This window comes from Rhododendron vialii, chromosome 9a (assembly GCF_030253575.1).
Source record: "Rhododendron vialii isolate Sample 1 chromosome 9a, ASM3025357v1".
Taxonomy (NCBI): Eukaryota; Viridiplantae; Streptophyta; class Magnoliopsida; order Ericales; family Ericaceae; genus Rhododendron; species Rhododendron vialii.
Window position 1 is genome coordinate 32,186,534 of NC_080565.1, and position 21,998 is coordinate 32,208,531.

Consider the following 21,998-nt stretch of genomic DNA (forward strand, 5'->3'; position numbering starts at 1 on the left):
TCACCTAATCTGGTACTCCATGTCCATTCCTCGACATTTTTTCATTCTTTGGATGGCCATTAGAGGAGGCCTTAGGACTAAGGATGATAGGTGAGACTGGAGAGTAAATACATTTATTTATGTCCCTTTAACTTAAAACTTGTTATGTCCTTTTTGCACATTACTTGGAGCTTGAGACTCATTTTGCTTTTTCAAGATCAGCGGAGCCGTTGGATGACATTCGGAGCTAAATTGAGGAGTTAAATGTGAATAGCGAACAAATGGTGACAGTCCAACTAATTTGGCCTTCGATTTAATTAGTGCAAAGATGATTCAGAAGTTGAACTGATAATTCAGGCTTGTGAGTGTGGTAGCATGTGCCGGTTAAGTGGTCTAAAATATTTCTAAATGGTGGGCCCAACGCTCCACCAATCAATTAAAGAATATATGGTTTGAGCTTGCACGAGAGAAGATTATTTGGAAGATGATTGGTGGATGCATGTTAAGGGCATTAAAGATGGCAATAGAATGAAGACACAAAGGAAGGTTATTGGGGGAATTTCCGTTCAGTGGGTGTTGGGGCAAATAAATCCCAATTTATGGACTATTTTTTTGGAATTCATAAGTCATGGGAAGGAGAATATTAATTCCGAAGACATGGAATTCATAATTAATTTATCAAGATAAAAATACCCCTGTGCGGGAGATGAATTCGAAAGATGCAGAAAAGAAACAGGAGGGTTGCCATTGGCTTCTTTTCCATCTCGGCATCCCCAGCCCTCCTCTGTGAGGGAGATGAATTCGTAAGAGACCCACTAAGGGTTGATTGTGAGGAAAAAAGGGGACTGATTTTCTATTTCTGGTTTGTTTATTTTTCGCTTTTCTGTTTCTGTGTTTTTCTTGGTCTGAAATGGAGGAAGAATGTGGCAGCCACATTACATTTTGGATTTCCGATTTCAGGCCATTTAGCCTCCGACAATAAGCCGGTCGCTGCCTGCTAAATTTGTTTTGCTTCTTAAAATCAATTTCCAAAGATTTCAAATTCCATCTCTAACGTTTTGTAAGAAAATCAAAAACACGGGAATAACCCACATCCTTCCAAATCCCCAACCCAGATTTCCAAATCCAGTGGCACGAACACCTAAACCCCATAAAAAAACTCCACTTTCTTACCCTTCTTGCTTAATTTTCCATCCTCCCTCACCCAATTCATCCTCCCTCTGCACAATAGCGAAATCCCATTTCAATCCCCCTCACTTTCATACCTCTGGTCTATATTATCTGAGGTATAAAAAAGCAAGTCATTAATTATAACGAACTACATTGGGTTTTAGTAAAAGACCAATATTTCTGTTAATATCGACCAAGCCATATATTTTTTTAGAGAACTTTGTCCCAAATAATTAACAATTGTTTTGATGTACATAAAAAAGAGTAAGTCATTAATTATAAAGAACTACGTTAGGTATTAGTAAAGACCAATATTTCTGTTAACATTGACCAAGCCATATTTTTTTAGAGAATTTTGTCCCGAATAATTGACTATTGTCTGACGTATGTAAAAAAGAGCAAGTTGAGGTATAAAAGAGTAAGGCCCCGTTCAAGAAACCTTCTTAAAAAATACGCAGCTTATTTCACATTTTCAATTTCAATAATAAAGTAAATGAACAATAATTTTTCAATTTTTTTTGCATCGTATAAAAGATCTCATTGAGATATTCCAAACAAGATCCATATTGCATATTTTTAGATTTCAATAAGTACATAATTTTTGAGTTTGAAATTACCTTCTTAAAAAATAAGAATTTTGTTTTGGTTCCGGAACGGAGCCTAAGTTATTAATTATAAAGGACTACATTAGGTATTAGTAAAGACCACGTGAACACTACTCTATCTGCACCAAGAAATTTACCCACACTGTCTTGAAAGCTCCGCCACTTAATCAAAGCCCCACACTCCAATCTCACCATCTTTACAGCTCTCTTCCCCTGTGAGTTCCCTATGCTACTCTCTCTCTCTCTCTCTCTCTCTCTCTCTCTCTCTATATATATATATATATATATATATATATATATAATGGTACTACTAATGTCACCATATGTTAACTTATCATATTCAATGACTCCTGTTGGTTGACTAAGGACATCTCTAATTTTGTGGGCAAACAAATTAGGAAGTCCATTAATAAATTTTTCTTTCCAGAATGATTTTGTACAATCATCTCTAAGCATGACTCTAGATGTGAAAACATCTTTGTACCATCTAAAATCGCTTAATGTTGGACAATGCAAATTACTCAGTTGATCATGTATCCTAGAAGTAATGTTACTGGGTTGTCCAATAAAATGTTTAATTATGGTATAAATCAGAGTATTGACTTCATCTGGTGCTCCCATTCCAATTTCATTGTCAAAAATTGGGAGACCATTTTCATCTAATTGAACAGCGTGTTTAACTTCTTCTCGTGACTCACGGGTGAGATATTTGTCCCACCATGCTTTTAACATTCCAGTGAAACCAGAGGTTAATAGATCAACTATCTGTGGTTGATTAAGGTCCGTATTACTTAAGTAGCTATTAGCAGCCATTGACATGTGGTTTAATTTTTCTAATATTTGGTGTTCACTCAAGCCATCAATATTCCATTCATATAATTTATTAAAGGAAACAAAAAATTGATTAGTCAAATTATTTTCTTCATATTGTAAATCAGGGGGGGTTGGTCTAGAATACCAATTTTTGGTAAGAGTGGTTGGATTTGCTGGGGGATTGAAAAGGCGGTTAATTTCTTGACCAGAGAACTGTTTCTGTAACTGTGTGATTTCTTCATCAGAAGAAGTTGGTACTATTTGACTGGAAGTACTAGTGTCATAATTTTTTGTGATGGTAGAAACTTGGGGTGATTCTTGTTCTGGCTTAATAGCTAATTTAGTCAGTATTTCCTCAATTTTTTGAATATTTTGATTCTGGTTTATGCTAATTTTCTCTCTTCTTCCAGGAAGGTGTATAAAGGGTGCTTCAGTGTCTCAAAACTATAGGTTACCAATTAGATAAATTAGAAACTAAAATTGATGAACATTTTAACATATATATGTTCAGAACATTTTAGCAAAAGGGTTTTTGTTTTCTCTCTGTTCTGAACATTTCTTCTTCAGAGAGAGAGAGAGAGAGAGAAGAAGAAGTAGCAGTTTCGTTGGCTTCGTAATGAGAGAGAAGAAGAAACTTAGGGTTTCAAATGTGTGCGGGTATATTAGTCTTTTTACATGACTCCTTCCATGTATTACGAAATATTTTTATCCGTTTCATATTTCTAGAATTCTATGAAAACTTGTTCATTGGTTGGGACTTATTTGCCCCAAGGGCCACTGAATAGCAACTAGCCCAAGGTTGTTCTCTTAGTTAGAAAACTGGAGCATGGGATGAACATAAAAAAGGTTGTTCTCTTAGTTAGAAAACTGGAGCATGGGATGAACATAAAAAGTGGGGGGGGGGGGGGGGGGGGGGGGGGGGGGGGGGGGGGGTGGAGGTTGGAAAGGAAAGGAGCAATTACGGGTCTTACAAAGATAATTCAAATTACAAATTATTCTTAAAATATATTTTTTGGGTTCTTAAAAAAATTAGGTTTGAATCACCTTTGTAGGACCCATAATGAGCCTCGCAAAAATTAAAAAAATCAAAATTTCAGAAAGTTTCAAACAGGGCCTTGCACTCCTATTGATTATTTTGTGGGGCCATTTCGGGTTCTCAAAAAATTATTCAAATTGCAAGTTATTCTTAAATATTTTTCTATGGCTTCCTGAAAAAAATTAGAGCAATCGTATATCGGTAAAGGCTATTTCAGTATTCATAGGGTGTTTTAGAAGTCGTAGGCTGGGCCCCTATGAATGCTAAAAAAGCCCTTACAGATATCGGATTGCTAGAATTTTTTAGGAACCCATAAAAAATATTTTAAGAATAACTTGCAATTTGAATTATTTTTGTAGGACCCGTAATGGGCCCACGAAAAAAATATCATTAGTGCAGAAGGCCTGCACTAGTGAACACAAAACGACAACATTTTGAAGGGCAGCTACATGTTGCTGTCCCCGCTCCCTAAAAAGGGACATCAACTGGACTTCGGGGGATCTTTTTTACACGCATAACAGCCGCAACTGCGGTAGAGGGAAACGCTCCATGATTGGTTAAACACTCTGGCTAGGGCGACGAGGATGCTTCTCCAAGTAGTATGATTGTTTAGATTTCAAGGGCCGGTTTTTATTCAACAATTAATTGTATGACTTTGGATGATTTATAGTTTTTATGAAAGTCACTATTTTCTTATTTATCTTTTGTGTTTGTATTTATGATATCAAGCACCATCATATGATCATTTTCATTGTTTCGGGATAGGCTTTGAGATAAACTTATAACGTGAGACGGGTTGTGCTATTGATGATCCGTGCCGTGTTGAGATAGCCTATATCAAGCACCATCATATTATCTTTTGTGTTTGTATTTAAAAATCTGTTTTCGGCTCGGGGTTTGGGTTCATATGTGTTTTATCCGTTGGGTCTGACCCGACCATATTATATACGTATACATATATCATAGATATGATGTCCTACACCCATTTAATGCTAGCGCAGGTTTCAAAACCCACGCCTGTTGTGCCTAAAAAGAAGTTCTGAACTTCTGTACGGATCTATACATTTACACTTTATCATTAATACCCATCCACTTTCTTTTTTTCTCTCTCTCTACATCAATTCTCCCTTTTCAAGAGAAGTAGAGAACTGATGAATCTCTCTCTACTCTTCCCTCTCTTCTCTCTTCTTATCACGATTATCCCACACAAAAAAGACATGTCTATCTCTCCTCACTTCTATATTTTCATTCGAAAATCAGATTGAAGCCATCAAAGGGAAATGCAAATGGGGCTTCACCGCTTCAAGAATAAAGAGAAATTTTTACCCAGAGGAATTAGTGACACCAAGTAAATTGATCGGCGGCCCAGTTGCATAATATTTGGTTCGATCGGATCCACCGGAGGACTGAAGAATCCCACTGGTTCAGATTCCTAAATTTTTAGGGTTTGACTTCTGATTTTTTTTTTCAATTTCTCTTATTTTTCCTTTCCTTTTCATTTGGCGTGTTCTATATCAGCTCTGTATCTAATATTTTGAAGGGATTTGTGTCGATTACTACCTGTTTTCATCTGAGTCTCTAGTTTGCTTTCTGATTGTTCGGTTTCAGTCGGGGCGACCAGTTACCCGAATGCATTGCAACGGTCGGTTATGTTAGCTAGATCGGTTGGTGGCGGGTGAGGGGATTCCCAACCCTACATGTTCGGGTCGGGTGACGAGTCCGGGACAAACCCGACCCGTACTGACCCGTGCCCACCCCTAAATTGGAAGGTATGCCTTCCTTGTTCTTTGTGGTTATTTTTTCTTTCAAAAAAGGATTAGGATTATCCAAAAAAAAAAAAAAACCAATTGTGATAACGCGGCACTGACCTGGATGTATATATCAAAAACACGCCTTCCAAGACTTTTCCAAGTTGGAGGATTTAAGAATGTTGTCTCTACAAATTGGAGAGTCACCATGTAATTACCATTCTCAAGTCCCAACCCAAAATATCTTAGTGATCCCGGTGATATTCGTGCTGTATGTAACAGCTCCGAGTCCGAAGTATTGAACTGACTTGAAGAGACACTCATATACTTGGCATTGTTTATATTGTTGAACTGCCCGACATTACTTACTGCCCATCTTTTTGTACTATCCTCATAATAACTAGCTGGACCAAGAGCGTCGTTATCCCCCTCATATACAATCTGACTACTAGATTGTAGTAGGCCGAACGTAATTGTCTGCGACCGACCGACCATGAAACCGTACTTGAACTGGGGCTCGACAACTGGCCGAGACTCATCCATCAGCGAGATCTTTTACTCTGAGCTCAGGCGACATGGATAGCCCAGGCTCGGCCGCCGTCGGAGGCGAAGATCCGTCAGCATGTTCCTCACATGGGTCGTCCGTCGGGCTCGGCCATGTACCGGGCTTGGCCATATGCGCGGTTTGGCCACCCGCTGAGTCATGTGCTTTCTCACTTGATGAAGCGGTTACGCCAAGAGATAACGATGGGAGCACATGGGGGCTGCCAGCTCACACCCAAAAACGGTTGCCAGATCTACTCAGTGACGTCAGGGCGATGTCACCTGACCCGTGCAAGGCACATGCCCGTACTTATAGAGCAATTCAAGAAGGCTCTATAAATACAGGAGTAACCCTAGAGAAGGAGGTACAGGCTACACTATCTCAAAACCCTAGTCTCTTACTTGATTCTCTGCACATTCTGATCTTCTCGCCGGAGGGTCTTGCCAGGCAACCCCGACCAGGTCTTAGTCATGCATTCACTGTGCAGGGCTGAGCGAGAAGGCTAGGAAACCCACGAGCCAACGGTGGAGGATTACAGATCAAAGAACCACAGGCCACACAATTGGTGAACCCGACGTGAAACCTAAACTTCTGATCCAAACGGCTCGAACCTCCTTCAATCCCCCCTCCTCCTCTCAACAACCACCGCGGCTTCAATCACCATGGGCGGAGATCTGGCGGACGTCACCATCTCAGGGGCCAAAGACGCCAATGGAAACACAATCCATCCACCATTTTCGGAGAGGCACATGTCCATTTCGCTCCCTCCGAGTTCCGGCCTCTCCCCAGCAGCGGACGACGTAACAACGGCCTACATCCGATTGTTATAGCGTCGCGACGAAGATAGGGACAACGAGCTAGCAGCTCTCAGGATGGAAGTTGCCCAAATGAAACAACAAATACTGCGAGAAACCACCCCTGCTATATCTAGATCCGCGGGAGGCAGAAGCGGGAGAAGACGAAGGCAAACACCTCCCCCACCACCACCACCACAAGATCGTCTTCACGAAGCCGGCCACCGCGGCTCCGTCAAGGATCGCCTTGGCATCCCACCAAACCCAGGTGATGCTAGGGAGATCATACTTTACAAGCGGCCCACAACATCCCGAACACACCGCTCAAAGAGCCATCACGATCGAACAAACACTAGGGATACCGAGTCGTTTACAAGCACATACTCGACTGGTCGCGCGGAGTTCTTTTGCACAACGGTTTCCCACCGTGGCCGAGATTCCATGGAGACCAGACGCCACGTATCCGAGCGTCTCGGAGAAATCCCGGCAGAAAACTTCGACCATAACAACTAGGCTCGACGGAACGGAAAAGGCATGCACATCGAAGAGCCGAACAAGGAAACCAAGACCCAGAGGGACGGAGGAAAATCTGTTGATGGCCTTCACCGAACGACAGCAGACTTACGAGATAAACTTCGGCACTGAAACCTTGGAAAATCCCCAGACAGAGACTCTAAAAGAACAAAGACTGATGTGCACGACAAGCCACCGCGCCCTAGCTTTGACCGGTAGCTGAAGTACCTCAGCGTCTCTCCCTTCACATCCCACATAATCAATATAACGGCCGAACCCAACTTCCACCTGCCAAAATTCACAAAGTTCGATCCAACCACATGCGAAGCTTACACCCACCTGATCCACTTCCGTCAAACCATTGAGCTGTGCACCACAAAGGATGAAATCAAATGCAAAGCATTCCCATCCAGCCTCGGCTCCCTTGGACTCCAATGGTTCAACAAATTGCCCGCTGGATCCATATGGAACTTGGCCGACCTTGAACGCGCATTCAACACCCGCTTCATCACGAGCAACAGGACGGCCAAGGAGTCTGAGTCATTATCCCAAATGCGGAAACTCCCATCTGAAACTCTCCGTTAGTATGCCGAACGATACTAGCAACTGTTCAACGAAATTCCTGGAATCGACGAGTACTGGGCCGCAAGAACCTTCAAAAATGGCTTGGAAATTAACAGCAAGATTCTGGACGAACTTGCTATTCGCCCACCCCATGGCATGGGCGAGTTGATGCGCATCGTGGAACGGTTCTGCGCTCTTGAAGAATTTTACGCGGACCATGCGGCTCAAAGGCTAACAAACTCAACTACAAGCTTCCCAACGGTCACACCTCAGCTGCCAGTACCAATCACAACGCAGCAGCCTCAGCCAAAGAAACTTGTCCACAACATCAAGGAAGGAAAGAAGCGCCAACCGAAGGTACATGACTACGTGGCCGAGACCACATACTTCAAAGAACCCATCTGGTCTTTTTTGAAGGAAATCATGAGGCAATCGTGGTTCGAATGGCCAACAGGAAAGCTGGGCACAGACACTGGCCAAGCAGATCAGTACCCACGAAAGAAGTGCTCATACCACAACGAGCTCGGTCATTACACAACCGCATGCGCACCATACAAAGCACTATTGGAGCGTCTGGCAGCACAAGGCCATCTCGATCAGTACATCGATCAAACCAAAACACCCACCTGTCCACCTGCTGGTAACCCTAACCTAAATGAACCGCGGCTGACGATACACGTTATTCACGGCCCCGTGACAAAGGAATCTGAATCCAATATTCAAGCTGACCTCAGTCGCGCATCCACTTCCAAGCAGGTACTCACGGTAGGACCTAGATCCAAACGCCCACGATCAAAAGAGTTACCCAAATGGACAATAACTTTTATCGAGCGCTATCTCGAACGTGTGCAAACACCGCACTCCGACGCCCTTGTCGTAACTGTCCAAATTGGAGTACATGACATCAAGCGCGTTCTAATCGATCAGGGAAACTCGGCGGAGGTCATGTACTATGACTTGTTCAAAAAGCTTGATCTCCCAGAATCAGCTTTGCAACCCGCCGAAGTACCCCTCATCGGATTTAACGGTGCACCCATTTGGCCACTTGGTCGAATCTTCCTGCCAGTCGTTGTTGGCTCAAAAACATTGAGTGTCGAATTCATTGTCGTCAACGTACCTAGCCCATACAATGCAATTCTTGGCCAAACTTGGCTACACGGCATGCAAGCAATCGCTTCAACCTACCACCAGGTCGTTCGCTTCATCGGCATCAATGGGAGACAGGAAGATCTACAAGGTGACCAAATAGACTCCAAAAAGTGCTACATCTCAGCCGTCCACAATTCCACCAAAGCCAAGCAAGTGCAATGGGTCAAAGCTCTGGACATTGTCGTGATCGACGACGTCGGCCAACGAGCTGAAGACAAAGCGGAAGAAGACCTCGTCCAGATGCCCATAAACGAGGATGGTTCGCGATTCTTCTTAATCAGCTCTTCCATCAGCGAGGCCGATCGCGAAGAAATGTTCCAATACCTCAAGAAAAACATAAAAGTTTTTGCTTGGACCCCCAACGAGATGCCCGGGGTCGATCCCGATTTCATCAGTCACTCTCTCAACATTAAGAAAGATGCCAAGCCTGTCATCCAGAAGTCACGGCGGTCTGCAGCTGAACACGCCGACGCCGTCGTTGAAGAAGTTAAACGTTTGCTGGAAGCCAACGCCATACAAGAAGTACAATACCCAACATGGCTGTCCAACACGGTGGTCGTTAAGAAGAAAAACGGCAAATGACGAGTTTGCGTAGATTATACCAATCTCAACGACGCTTGTCCAAAGGATTGGTTCCCACTCCCGAAGATTGATCAACTTGTGGACGCAACGGCAGGCCATGCTCGGCTAAGCTTTCTAGACGCCTATCGTGGCTACCACCAAATTGCCATGGACCCCGACGACATGGAGAAAACTACTTTCATCACACCATATGGCATCTTTTGCTACCGCATCATGCCTTTTGGGCTCAAGAATTCAAGTGCAACATTCAACAGAGCAATATTCAAGATGTTGGAAGAACAAATCGGCCACACCGTTGAAGCTTACATTGATGACCTCGTCGTCAAAGTAAGAAGGAATCCAACCACTTGTAAGACTTGGCGGAAGTCTTCGAAATCCTCAAACTACACAAGCTACGGCTGAATCCTGAAAAATGCACGTTCGGGGTGAGCGTTGGGAAATTCCTCAGACACCTGGTCACCCGAAGAGGTATTGAGGCCGACCCTAACCAAATAAAGGCTGTTATAGACTTGCGTCCACCAAGGACAATCAAGGAAGTACAGAGGCTCATTGGGATGGCAGCAGCTCTAAACTGATTCATCAGCAAATCCTCAGACAAGTGCCACGCAATCTTCCATGCCTTGAAGGGAAAAAGTCGACGCAGCTTTGAGTGGACCCCGGATTATGACTTTGCTTTGTCAGGAACTCAAGGAATACTTAAACTCGGCCCCGCTGCTGGTGAAACCCAAGGAGTTCGAAACTTTATATCTCTATCTCACCGTGTCCGCCCACGCAACCAGTTCTGCACTTGTGCGGCGGGATGGCACCGATGACATGCCAATCTACTTCACAAGCAAGACACTCTTTCCAGCTCAAACTCGTTACCTACCCCTTGAAAAGTTAGCCCTTGCCCTCGTTTCGGTAGCTAGGAAACTCCTGCCCTACTTCTAATCACACCCCATCGTCGTCTTAACAGAGCACCCCCTCAAGAGCCTATTTCAAAAGGTTGATCTATCCAACAGGGTCTCCAAGTGGGCAGTAGAGCCAGTAAACTTTGATATCCGTTTCGAACCACGATCAGCAATCAAAAGGCAGGTCCTTGCTGACTTCATTGCTAAGCTTACTCTAGAAGATACTGAACTTCTCAACACACCCATCCCAACACAAACCATCGCCGAGCATCAATTGTCGCCGAAACCTTGGCACCTTTTCTAAGAGGACATCTGGCGTCTACATGTTGACGGAGCATCTAACAGCAACGAAGCAGGGGCCAGGGTCGTCCTAGTCTCCCCCTGTGGAACAATACATGAAAGTGCTATCAGCATCGAATTCTCCGCCACCAATAATGAAGCTGAATATGAAGCCCTCCTAGCTGGCTTACGCTTTGCAGTTGCGATGGAAATCTCCGACCTTGTCATTTACTGTGACTCCCAACTCATAGTTAACCAAGTACTGGGGGAATATGAGGCTCGGGATTCGCGGATGTCAAAATACCAGGCAACCGTAGCCGAACTAATCACCCACTTCCACAATTTCAAAATCGAACAGATCAACTGCGAACACAACGCGCATGCCGACGCACTCGCTAGCCTTGCCTCAGCTTCTAAAGCCTCCGAATTTCGGACAATCAGCTTCGGCAACATCGACCACCCAAGCTTTGATGCCACTCCAAAGGTTCTCAACGTTGAACTCGGCCCAAGCTGGATGGACGAGATCATTGTGTTTCTCAAACATGACACTTTACCGACAGACAATAAGGAAGCTTATCGCATCAGGAACAAAGCTGCTTACTACTGGCTCTCTGAAAGTGGCCAACTCTACAAGAAATCTATCTCCAGCCCATATCTCCTCGTGGTCCACCCAACCTAAGTTCTTGAGATTCTCGCCGAACTTCACTCAGGGAGCTGTGGCTGCCACTCCGGTAGCCGTTCACTTTGCCAACGAGCATTGAGTCTGGGATACTTTTGGAAGAACATGAAGAAAGACTGTGAAGAAATCGTTCGCAAATGCCGACCATGCCGACTGTTCTCTCCCATACCAAAGCAACCTGCCCAAAACCTCTCCCCCATCACCAGTCCTTAGCCCTTTGCACAATGGGGGCTCGATATTGTTGGAAAGCTGCCAACGGCCCCTGGAGGCTACAAGTTTCTAATCACCGCAACAGACTATTTCTCCAAATGGGTGGAGGCCGAGCCTTTGGCAACGATCACCGAAGCCGACGTACGAAGATTCGTTTGGAAGAACATCGTCACTAGGTTCGGCGTACCCTACGCCATCATCTCAGACAATGGAAGTCAATTTGTCGGCAAGGATCTAACAAGCCTTTGCACTGAATTTGGGATTCGCTTCTTCAACTCAACTCTAGCGTACCCTCAAGGAAATGGCCAAGCCGAGGCCACGAACAAAACCGTTTGCGTTGGGATCAAGCGTCGCCTAAACTCCAAAAGAGGCAAGTGGGCTGAAGAACTACCACGCGTACTATGGGCTTACCGCTCCACACCAAGGCGCTCAACTGGCCAAACACCCTTCTCAATGGCGTTCGGCATGGAAGCCGTAATCCCATTAGAATCTAAGTTCCCCACTCTGAGAACAGAGAATTTCGATCCAAAGACTAATGACGAAGTTGTGGAATAGGAACTCATCTTGGCAGAAGAAAGGCGCGATGACGCTCAGCTTAAGCTCGCCGAGTACCAACAGCAAGTGGCAAAAGGCTACAACTAAAGTGTTCGAACCAAGACCTTCAAGCCAGACGACTTAGTTTGGCGCAAAGTGGTGCAAGCTAGCAAGAAGCAGAAATTCAAACCCAACTGGGAGGGTCCCTTTCGTGTTGTCAAAATTGCTGGTGAAGGTGCTTACATACTGGAAAACATGAATGGAAAAACCCTCACCAACCCATGGAATGCACAGAACTTGAAAAAGGCATACATGTGACGTATTTTCCAAGAGTGCCTCCAGCCGCATTTTTTACTTTATGTTAAATCTACTTTATTTTACCTTCTGTATGGCTTCGGCCATAAGTTTCCATTTTCCTCATGTACTCCCCATGTTTATCAATACAAAGACGATTCTTGTTTGGCAATCGATGTCTTCTGCATTTTTTGGCTTAAACACCATTAAACGCAAATCACTCTCGGCAAACTCTGCCACAAACAAGCGATGACTTTGGTCACACCACAAACGGCTTTTGAAGCCCCCGCTTCGGCCACCATAGCTGCCCAACGAAGCAAAATCTGGACATATGGTCCACCAAGCCTAAAAGACACATCACGTCAGGAATTTAGGCTTCGGTTCGGCTTGGCAAGACGGTAAGGTCGGCCAATGCCCGATTATACTCACTTTGGTGAGCAAACCACCTACAAACGTTCAAAATCTCAAGAGTTGGGAAATTGGTTGAGCCCCAACCATATCTAGGGGCTCCGAACAACTTTTGGTTGCTAACCTAAAGTATAGTCCACTAAACTTGAACAATGGCCGCGAACAACGCCAAGCTCGGCAAACTATCAACAATTTTTTCTTTCTACTTTGGTCAACGCTCGGCACCATCCAACAACAACTAAGCAATTTCAACCCTGATCTATACGCAACTAATTTGCCAAACCCAGACCAAAGTGGGGGCTACGGTTAACCACCAAAAATAAGCAAGCATGTCAAAATAAAACCAAGACATGAAGACAGATTATCAAAAGCAAGAATTTGTTGAAGTCGCCAAAAGGATGCCAAATCGTTTGTTCAAAAGGAACAAGTATTGCAAAAACCCCTAAGCTGGGAGGTACGGCATAATAAATTGTTCGGTGCCAATCTCCCACAAACTATTACACCTGGCACGGTAAAATCCAAGCTCGGATCTGTCCAGTCCAACAAAATTTAAAAAATCCAAAATCAAACAAGTTCATAAAGTGAAACAAATTAAACTTGAGGAACGTCCTCAGAAGCAACATCAACAACGGCCTCAGCGCCCTTATCAATGGCCTCTGCAGCCTCTTCAACACTCATGGGCTCCCGTTCGCCACCCCCAACTTCCTTCTGATGCCCTTCACCATTTTTCTCCCCAGAGCCATTTCCACCGTCGGCATCAGCATTGGTAAGGTCGTCAACATCATCCTCGCTCTCAGGAAACTCTTCTGGAAGGAGTGGCGCGCACTCCTCAGCAGTATAAGGAAGGACGAGTTAAGGAGTCGTGGGTTCGGGAATCGACTTTGTCATGTTAAGGTCGGTTTCAAGCTGCAGGACACCACACACCGCCTTCACACCATCCTTATTCCCCGTTCGGTAGGCAATTGGAACTCTCATCTTAACCTCGTCATTCACCATAGACCGAGCGTCTCTTATGTACTCCACACCTCCTCGGTCATACCCAGCTTGATAGGCCTTCTCATCAACTTCTTTCATTTTCCTCTTCTCCCTCCTCAAAACTTGGCCAAGCTCACGATCGGCATTCTTAGCCTTCTCCAGGGCTTCATCCCTCTCCTTCTCAAGCTCGGCAATCTTAGCCTTGGCAAGCTTCAGACTATTCTTCAGAGACTTTGCCTTTTCGCGCTCGGTCTTTACATCATCGCGATACCTCGTCCTCTCTGCTGCCAGAAGCTCGGCCTGGTTAGAAACCCGCAGCAGGGCTTGCCCAGCCTGCACAGAACAAATAAGTAAGCTCGGCGACGTCAAAAAGAAATAAAAATAAAATAAAAAATAGACCTGAACAAGGTAGGCGCTCGCGTGAACGATGCTTGGCTGCAGCTCCGTCGGGACTCTTTCCATATCCCTTGGCAACGCAAGGCCGTGAAGCATAGTGACGGCTAGCCCGGGTTCCAGTTTTTTCCTGTCATCAATGTTAACGACCCTCCCCTTGGGCATTGCAAACGACGGTGCAAACTCTGGCACGATCGCTCGGCCACTTGAACCCACCGACTTCTCCGCTGCATTCGAGGCGCCCGCAGCTGAAGATTAAGTTTGATCTTTTTCCCGCTGACGCGGCGTCGGCTGTCCCGTTGGGAAAAAGTCATAAGTGACCTTTTGCCTCTTTTCAGTAGGCTCGGCCACATCAGCGTCTTTTTGACGAATCGCAGCATCGTTTCTAATGTTCACTCGTACGACGTTCCTCCTTCCCATCTCCTCTGCAAGTTCAGGAACAAGGGTTTGGAGTGGAACCTGTATACCCAGATGTTTGGGCAGCTGGCTCTCGCGGAACCAGAATTCTGCGGGCTGGCTTTCTGAACGTTCGGAATTTCACCCTCGGCTCCTTTTCCTTGTCGCTCGGCTTCTGTCGCTTGGGTTTTTCAGAATGATGCTCGGAGATCTTCTTGCTGCCCCCGGCCCTCGCGCTCGGCAAACTTTCCTTCTCCTTCCTCTTCAACTTCCCCTTATACGAAGGAATGTAGCCCAACAAAGTCGGCGCGTCACGACAGATCTGAGCTTTCAGGATTTTAACATTTTGTTTGGCGGCCAGCGATTGCTCTCTCTTGGTTATTGCACGATGATCTGCAAAAGGTATCAAATCCATCAATTGTGGACAGGGAAAATACCAAGTAAAAGTCGGGCTCGGCAAAGTAAAGGAAAATAAACAACCTCGAAAATCCTTTATCTTCGGCACGCTATGTAACCGCATTGTCTGATCGCCGAACTCATAGTTATCGCTAACTTCGACGTAAAAATTGGCCCATTTTTCAGTATCGGGCAGCCCCTCTATCAATGGCTCCTTGTTGCTATGCATCGACAGGTACCTACGCTCGATCTTGCCATGCCTAGACATTATGTATGTGTGAAAAAGGTCAGCTACTGAGAATTCGAGGTCATGGAGTTCCTTCAACTTAATCACGGCCATCACTATCCTATAACTATTGATGGAAAAATAATGGGGCACCAAATCGAACCGAGCAAGCAATTCCCTCAAAAAGGGGTGAAGAGGGAACAGGAGCCCGGCTTCGCATATGGCCATCAAGGGGACCGTTATGTGCTCGGGACGGAGCTCTCTCTTATCCCTAATGCGGTTGCTTGCCACCTGACTAACAACAACATCGTCAGGGATGTTGTACTCTCGGCAGAAACTCTCGTACTCACGAGGATCCCCGCTAAAATAATGGACGTAGGGACAAACCTTGCCCCTCTCATAGAGGTCAGCAACCTCCCTATCCTCGGATGGGGTATCACTAGGCCTAGATCGAGACGAGGTAGCTGCTTCGGCCTGAGTACAAAACCTGGACTCGGCTTCAAGACCCGGCTCGGGTTCGGCGTCGGATCGGGTAGACGTTGTGAAGGATATCTCTGGCTCAGTGTTAAAACCGCCGTCATATTCATAGTCACGTTCGGCGTTGGAATCACTGGAGCCTGACATGTTCGAAGCGATTGAAGAAGTTTGGCGTCGGCTCCTGCGCCTATCCAAGTTCTCTCGGATGAACAATTCTCCGGAGTCGTCCCCCGAACTTTCAGATGAAATGACAATGATCCGGTGAGCCAGACCTAACAAAACAGAGGAAGTTATAATGAGGAACCTCGTCGTCGGCCAAAAGACACAGATCTCACTACGCTCGGTTACCCTACTGGCCCACCCTACCAAGACTCAAGCTCAGGAGACATAAAAAGACAAGTCGATGGGCTCGGCCAACACCATCGTCGGCCAAACCCACCTGCATCCAAACTGGGGCTCTGAAGAATAGGTTGAAGCTGAAGATGAACAAACTATTCATCCCCAGCGAGACACTGTTCATATAGAGCAAAAAAAACCCCAAAAAATCCCAAAGGTGGGAGAAGAAAATGCCTAAAAACTGCAAAAACGAAAGGAGCAACAAGAATCAAACTGATACTTGGAGATTCTGGCAAAATCTAACGATTGGATCCTCTGGAAATCGAAACTGAAAGACGAACAGGCGACAGGAGCAACTTCAGCAATGGAAGTCTAGAGAGAGAAGGAGATTGGGACCTCTCTCTCTCCCCCCGTCCCCCTTTATATAGGCGTAGGGTTTGGGAATTCGAAGTTCGTTCCCGCCCATCTCTGCACCGCCGAACCAATGGCCAGTAAGTGCTTGACATGTGGCAATGATGGGACAGCCTAGCAGGATTTCACGCGTGCCAGCCGTCCTCCCATCGGCCGTACCCAACCATAGGAAGACACCTGGCGCCCCTCCGTTGAGGCTTATCTATGACGGTTGATGAGAATAGATAAAGCTCGGCTAAACTTCCACTTGGCCATAAACTATGTTCGGCAAAAGCAGGTTTCGGCCAAAGTTCAACGTCATTCTCCACCACGCGCTCGTCGATGGCAGAGATTGAGGGCTATTGTAGTAGGCCGAACGTAACTGTCCTCGACCGACAACGGAACTGTACTTGAACTGGGGCTCGGCAACTGGCCGAGACTCATCCATTAGCGAGATCTTTTACTCTGAGCTCAGGCGACGTGGATAGCCCAGGCTCGGCCGCCGTCGGAGGCGAAGATCCGTCAGCATGTTCCTTACATGGGTCGTCCGTCGGGCTCGGCCATGTACGCGGTTCGGCCACCCGCTGAGTTATGTGCTTTCCCACGTGATGAAGCGGTTATGCCAAGAGATAATGATGGGAGCACATGGGGGCTGCCAGCTCACGCCTAAAAACGGTTGCTAGATCTACTCAGTGACGTCAGAGCGACGTCACCTGACCCGTGCAAGGCACATGCCCATACTTGCAGACAGGGCCGGCCCAAGGGTTTTGAGTGCCCAAGGCCAAATTAAGAAGAGTGTGCCCCTAATACTTAATAATTTTTACAGTAACGATCAAAATACGAGAAAGCCAAACTAATATAAAGTTCTACTAATTATTACATACGAACACAAAATACAAAATATTCAAATAGACAAATACATATTATCTCAACAATGAATTAGTATCCCTTGAATACTACTCGTCTTGCATTTCTAGAAGCAAAAATTCCTCATGACAAATTCCTTCCCACCATCACAGAAGTAGATGAGAAGGCTAAAAATAAACGCCCCATTCCTCTCTCTTTTTTCAGTTAATTTGTTGAAACAAATCAGTTTTAGATGTGGTTCCGTTAAGAAATTTTTGGGCTTTTCCGTTTCTATCCATATTAAAAAAAAATCACGTTTATTAGTTTTGCACTTTTGCGTCAAATTTTTGTGGATTATTGACTCATCTCAACGAAAAGAATTGAAAATATAAAAAAATTAAGACTTTTACGCAAATATTTTTTAAAATATCTAAGATAAAGTGCAAAAGGCCATCTTTATATTAGATATTTCAAAAAAAAAGCCGGTAAAAGTCATAGTAATTTCTTACCCTTCTGATTTGTCTTGACAAGACAAATCAGTAATTCACAAAAGTTAAACTTAAAATTAATAAATTTGAATTAGGACAAAAGTCTAAAAATCCCAAAAAATCTAAGCTGAACGGCTACAAGGGAAAGAAATGTCGTTTATTTTTATTTTTTTTTTGATCAAGTCACATGAAATGTCGTTCAAATGTAGTACAAAAAAAGGAGAAGAAGAAATGCCGTTCAAAAACATGGAAAAGTAATGGAATAACCAAAGTAATTGTACTGTTGTGAAGGCTCTGTTTGTGAACATGACTTTCCAAAGCATTTAAAGGCATTTGCTGAGGTGGCGCGCATCTATTGGTGGGGTGGAAATGGCTGAGTTTCCTGACCAGCCGGTGAGAATGCAAACTCATGGAAAAACGTGCCAGAGCTTTTGTTTTCTTTTTTTCAAAAATGGACCAATTAGTTCTCTGATTTACAATGCCATCGAGTTTTTGGGTCATATGGGTTATTGGGCCTTTATTTGCATGTTGGGCCTTTATTTGCATGTTAGATGGGCCCTTTTTTTATGGTATTGGACTAAAAAAGAGTTCTAGTCAAACCCAAATACTAAAAAAATTGGAGTGCCCAAAAAATTGGACATTTTTAGGATGCCCAAGGCCCAGGCCTCTTGGGCCTTGGGGTTGGGCCGGCCCTGCTTGCAGAGCAAGTCAAGAAGGCTCTATAAATACTGAAGGAGTAACCCTAGAGAAGGAGGTACAGGCTACACTATCTCAAAACCCTAGTCTCTTACTTGATTCTTTGCACATTCTGATCCTCTCGCCAGAGGGCCTTGCTGGGCAACCCCGGCCAGGTCTTTGTCGTGCATTCACTGTGCATGGCTGAGCGAGAAGGCTAGGAAACCCACGAGCCAACGGAGGAGGATTACAGATCAAAGGACCACGGGCCACATTATATACGTATACATATATCATAGATATTGTGGGCATGCGTGCCCGTTTTCGGAATTTCCGGATTCCGAGAAGCGAGGCAAGGGGCCTGGGTCGAGGGAGCGCGAGCGGGGAAGCAAGCGCTCGCAAAATACAGAGTCGCCACTCGGGTTTGAAGGTCCGACACCCAAGGAACCGTATTTCGAAGCACTTGCCGCGCTGTTTGATTTGAAAAGGTTAAGGAACCAGTCCGTCATAACCATATCTGGGTTCGGGAGCCAGGTTACGAGAGGGGAAGGGTTTTATGGCACCCCTCTCGCCCAATCCGGAGATCGGTCTCTACTTAGGCATTTGCGAAAAATGTTTGTTTGCGATTCTGTTTTGATTAGTCAATTCTTTAGCCATTTAGGGCGGGGGAACAGTTTAAGGGATTAAAACTGTAACAGTTTGCAAGATGTGATATATAGCATGGATGAGTGAGATGACAAGTAATAAATGGAATGAAGTTCAAAACGTCGATCATACGTCAAGACAGCACTGTGTATGATTTTGGCGCGAACAAACAGCCAGCTTGCATGCATGAGTTCATCCGCATGCAAGCAAATCATCGCGCGACATAACCATATACTCGCGCGAGTATTGACGCTTCACCAATGGTTTGAATTTCACCCCCTTCTGGGCTCTGGAAGGACCAGTGCTCACCCAGGTGCAAACCAAGCAGTTTATAAGTACTTGAAAGTAAACAATATTACAGCCAACAGATGGAAATATTATGAAAATACAACCCCTAAACAGTGGGGGTGTCTAAACAGAGGCCAAGGCCAAGCTGCTCATGCAAGGGCAGTCCCTGGAAGACAGAGAATCATCGCGCGACAGAGTGATACAGGCGCGCGATTGTTCAGACTGGACTTCCAGGAATTGCTTTGCATACTCAGGGCTCTGAGACATGTTCAGGAGCATCCCAAGAGCATTCCAAACCAAAAGGTGCTTTAAACTAAGTTAAAGAATGATTTTCAACATGCAAAACAGTGAGCTAATACTTTTTGAAAGACTTGAAAATGACTAAGAGCACAATAAGAAACTCAAAGACCAGGATCCCTTCCCCACGTGGTCCAATCTCACGCAGACAGAATTGTCGCGCGAGTATATAGGACCATCGCGCGAGGGTTTTCCAGTTAACGGCTCTTCAAACCTTGCCAGCTTTAGGGCCAGAACTGGTATCGATTACCAGCCTTGACCCTGCCAGCCCCCCTCAGGGGTTCGAACAGTAAGCAGAAAGATATTATACCTTTTGCTTGAGTTCCTTGGAGATGGCTTAAATGAGGTGATGTGGCTTAGGAGGTGACTATGTAGGAGAAAATGTTGTGTGAAGTGTTTGTGCTTGAGCTTTCACTTCTTCTTTCTTAAGGAGAATTTTTGTAACCCTTTGCAAGGAAGCATGGGGGGGGGGGGGTATTTATAGAAAAAGGGGTTAGTGGGTGGCTAACCAAGGCCTTGTAACCAGCCAACAATGCTGGTTACAATTGCTTGGTGGAGGAGTGGGGTGGTAAAGGTGATGGGAGAACGGGGGGTGAGGTGGTGCAAGGGGAGCCCCCCCCCCAGAACGCTGTTCAACCGAGAAAACGGGGTCACATAGGCCTGTAGCCCCCTGACCACCACGCAATCTGGGTGAAAATGACAGGTGTTGACCATCGCGCGACGAAGCGAGAGCATCGCGCGAGGGTCCAGCCAACCCCGCGAGGGTCAATGGTCAAAGCTTCGACTTTGACCACCACCTGGCAAATGAACCATCGCGCGAGGGTTCCAGTATGTCGCGCAACATTCAAACCCAAGGTCCAGGTTCTGATTCAAGGGTTTAAGGGCTAAGAATGGGTTCCTCACATGCCAAACTCAAGCCATTCCAAGTTCTCGAGACTGTTTTCGACCTGATTCATCATCAGGGAATCAAGAAACCGAAGAAGAAAGTAAAACGATCGGGAAGTCAGATTGGGGTGTCTACAGATATGTTGTCTTACACTCATTTAATGTTAGCGCAGGTTTCAAAACCCATGCCTGTTGTGCCTAAAAAGAAGTTCTGAACTTCTGTACGCATCGATACATTTACACTTTATCTTTAATACCCACCCACTCTCTTTTTCTCTCTCTCTCTGCATCAATTCTCCCTTTTCAAGAGAAGTAGAGAACTGATGAATCTCTCTCTACTCTTCCCTCTCTTCTCTCTTCTTATCACGATTATCCCAAACAAAAAAGACATGTCTATCTCTCCTCACTTCTATATTTTCATTCGAAAATCAGATTGAAGCCATCAAAGAGAAATGCAGATGGGGCTTCACCGCTTCAAGAATAAAGAGAAATTTTTACCCAGAGGAATTAGTGACACCAAGTAAATCAATCGGCGGCCCAGTTGCATAATATTTGGTTCGATCGGATCCACCGGAGGACTGAAGAATCCCACTGGTTCAGATTCCTAACTTTTTAGGGCTTAACTTCTGATTTTTTTTTTCAGTTTCTCTTATTTTTCCTTTCCTTTTCATTTGGCGTGTTCTATATGAGCTTTGTATCTAATATTTTGAAGGGATTTGTGTTGATTACTACCTGTTTTCATCTGAGTCTCTAGTTTGCTCTCTGATTGTTCGGTTTCAGTCGGAGCGACCGGTTACCCGAATGCATTGCAACGGTCGGTTATGTTAGCTAGATCGGTCGGTGGCGGGTGAGGGGATTCCCAACCCGACGTGTTCGGGTCGGGTGATGAGTCCGGGACAAACCCGACCCGTGCCCACCCCTAAATTTATTGGAAGGTATGCCTTCCTTATTCTTTGTGGTTATTTTTTCTTTCAAAAAAGGATTAGGACTATAAAAAAAAAAAAAAAAACCAATTGTGATAACGCGGCACTGACCTGGATGTATATATCAAAAACACGCCTTCCAAGACTTTTCCAAGTTGGAGGATTTAAGAATGTTGTCTCTGCAAACTGGAGAGTCACCATGTAATTACCATTCTCAAGTCTCAACCCAAAATATCTTAGTGATCCCGGTGATATTCGTGCTGTCTGTAACAGCTCCGAGTCCGAAGTATTGAACTGACTTGAAGAGACACTCATATACTTGGCATTGTTTATATCGTTGAACTGCCCGACATTACTTACTGCCCACCTTTTTGTACTAGCCTCATAATAAGTAGCTGGACCAAGAGGGTCGTTATCCCGCTCATATACAATCTGACTACTAGATGTCATCTCTGGACCACCACAATTAATCGCAAAGTTGGAATCTGCAAACCATCGGGGAAGAGGAATTCATCAGATTAGAGTTCAAAAAGGTGCACCAGAAATAAAGAAAAAACAGCCACATCTCCTT

At 45.0% G+C, this 21,998-nt stretch overlaps 1 protein-coding gene across 4 annotated transcripts in view; it reads right to left on the minus strand.

Annotated features, from left to right (window-relative positions):
• LOC131301121 (probable LRR receptor-like serine/threonine-protein kinase At1g56140) overlaps positions 1-21,998 on the minus strand; it is a 477,161-nt gene that overhangs the window by 126,001 nt on the left and 329,162 nt on the right. For 3 of the 4 annotated variants that reach the window (XM_058327283.1, XM_058327282.1, XM_058327281.1), the window contains exon 26: positions 21,539-21,912. The exons of the other annotated variant lie outside the window; for it this stretch is intronic. In XM_058327283.1, coding sequence (XP_058183266.1) covers positions 21,539-21,912 — 374 coding nt within the window. The remainder of the gene's footprint in view (positions 1-21,538; positions 21,913-21,998) is intronic. 4 annotated transcript variants of the gene reach the window in all.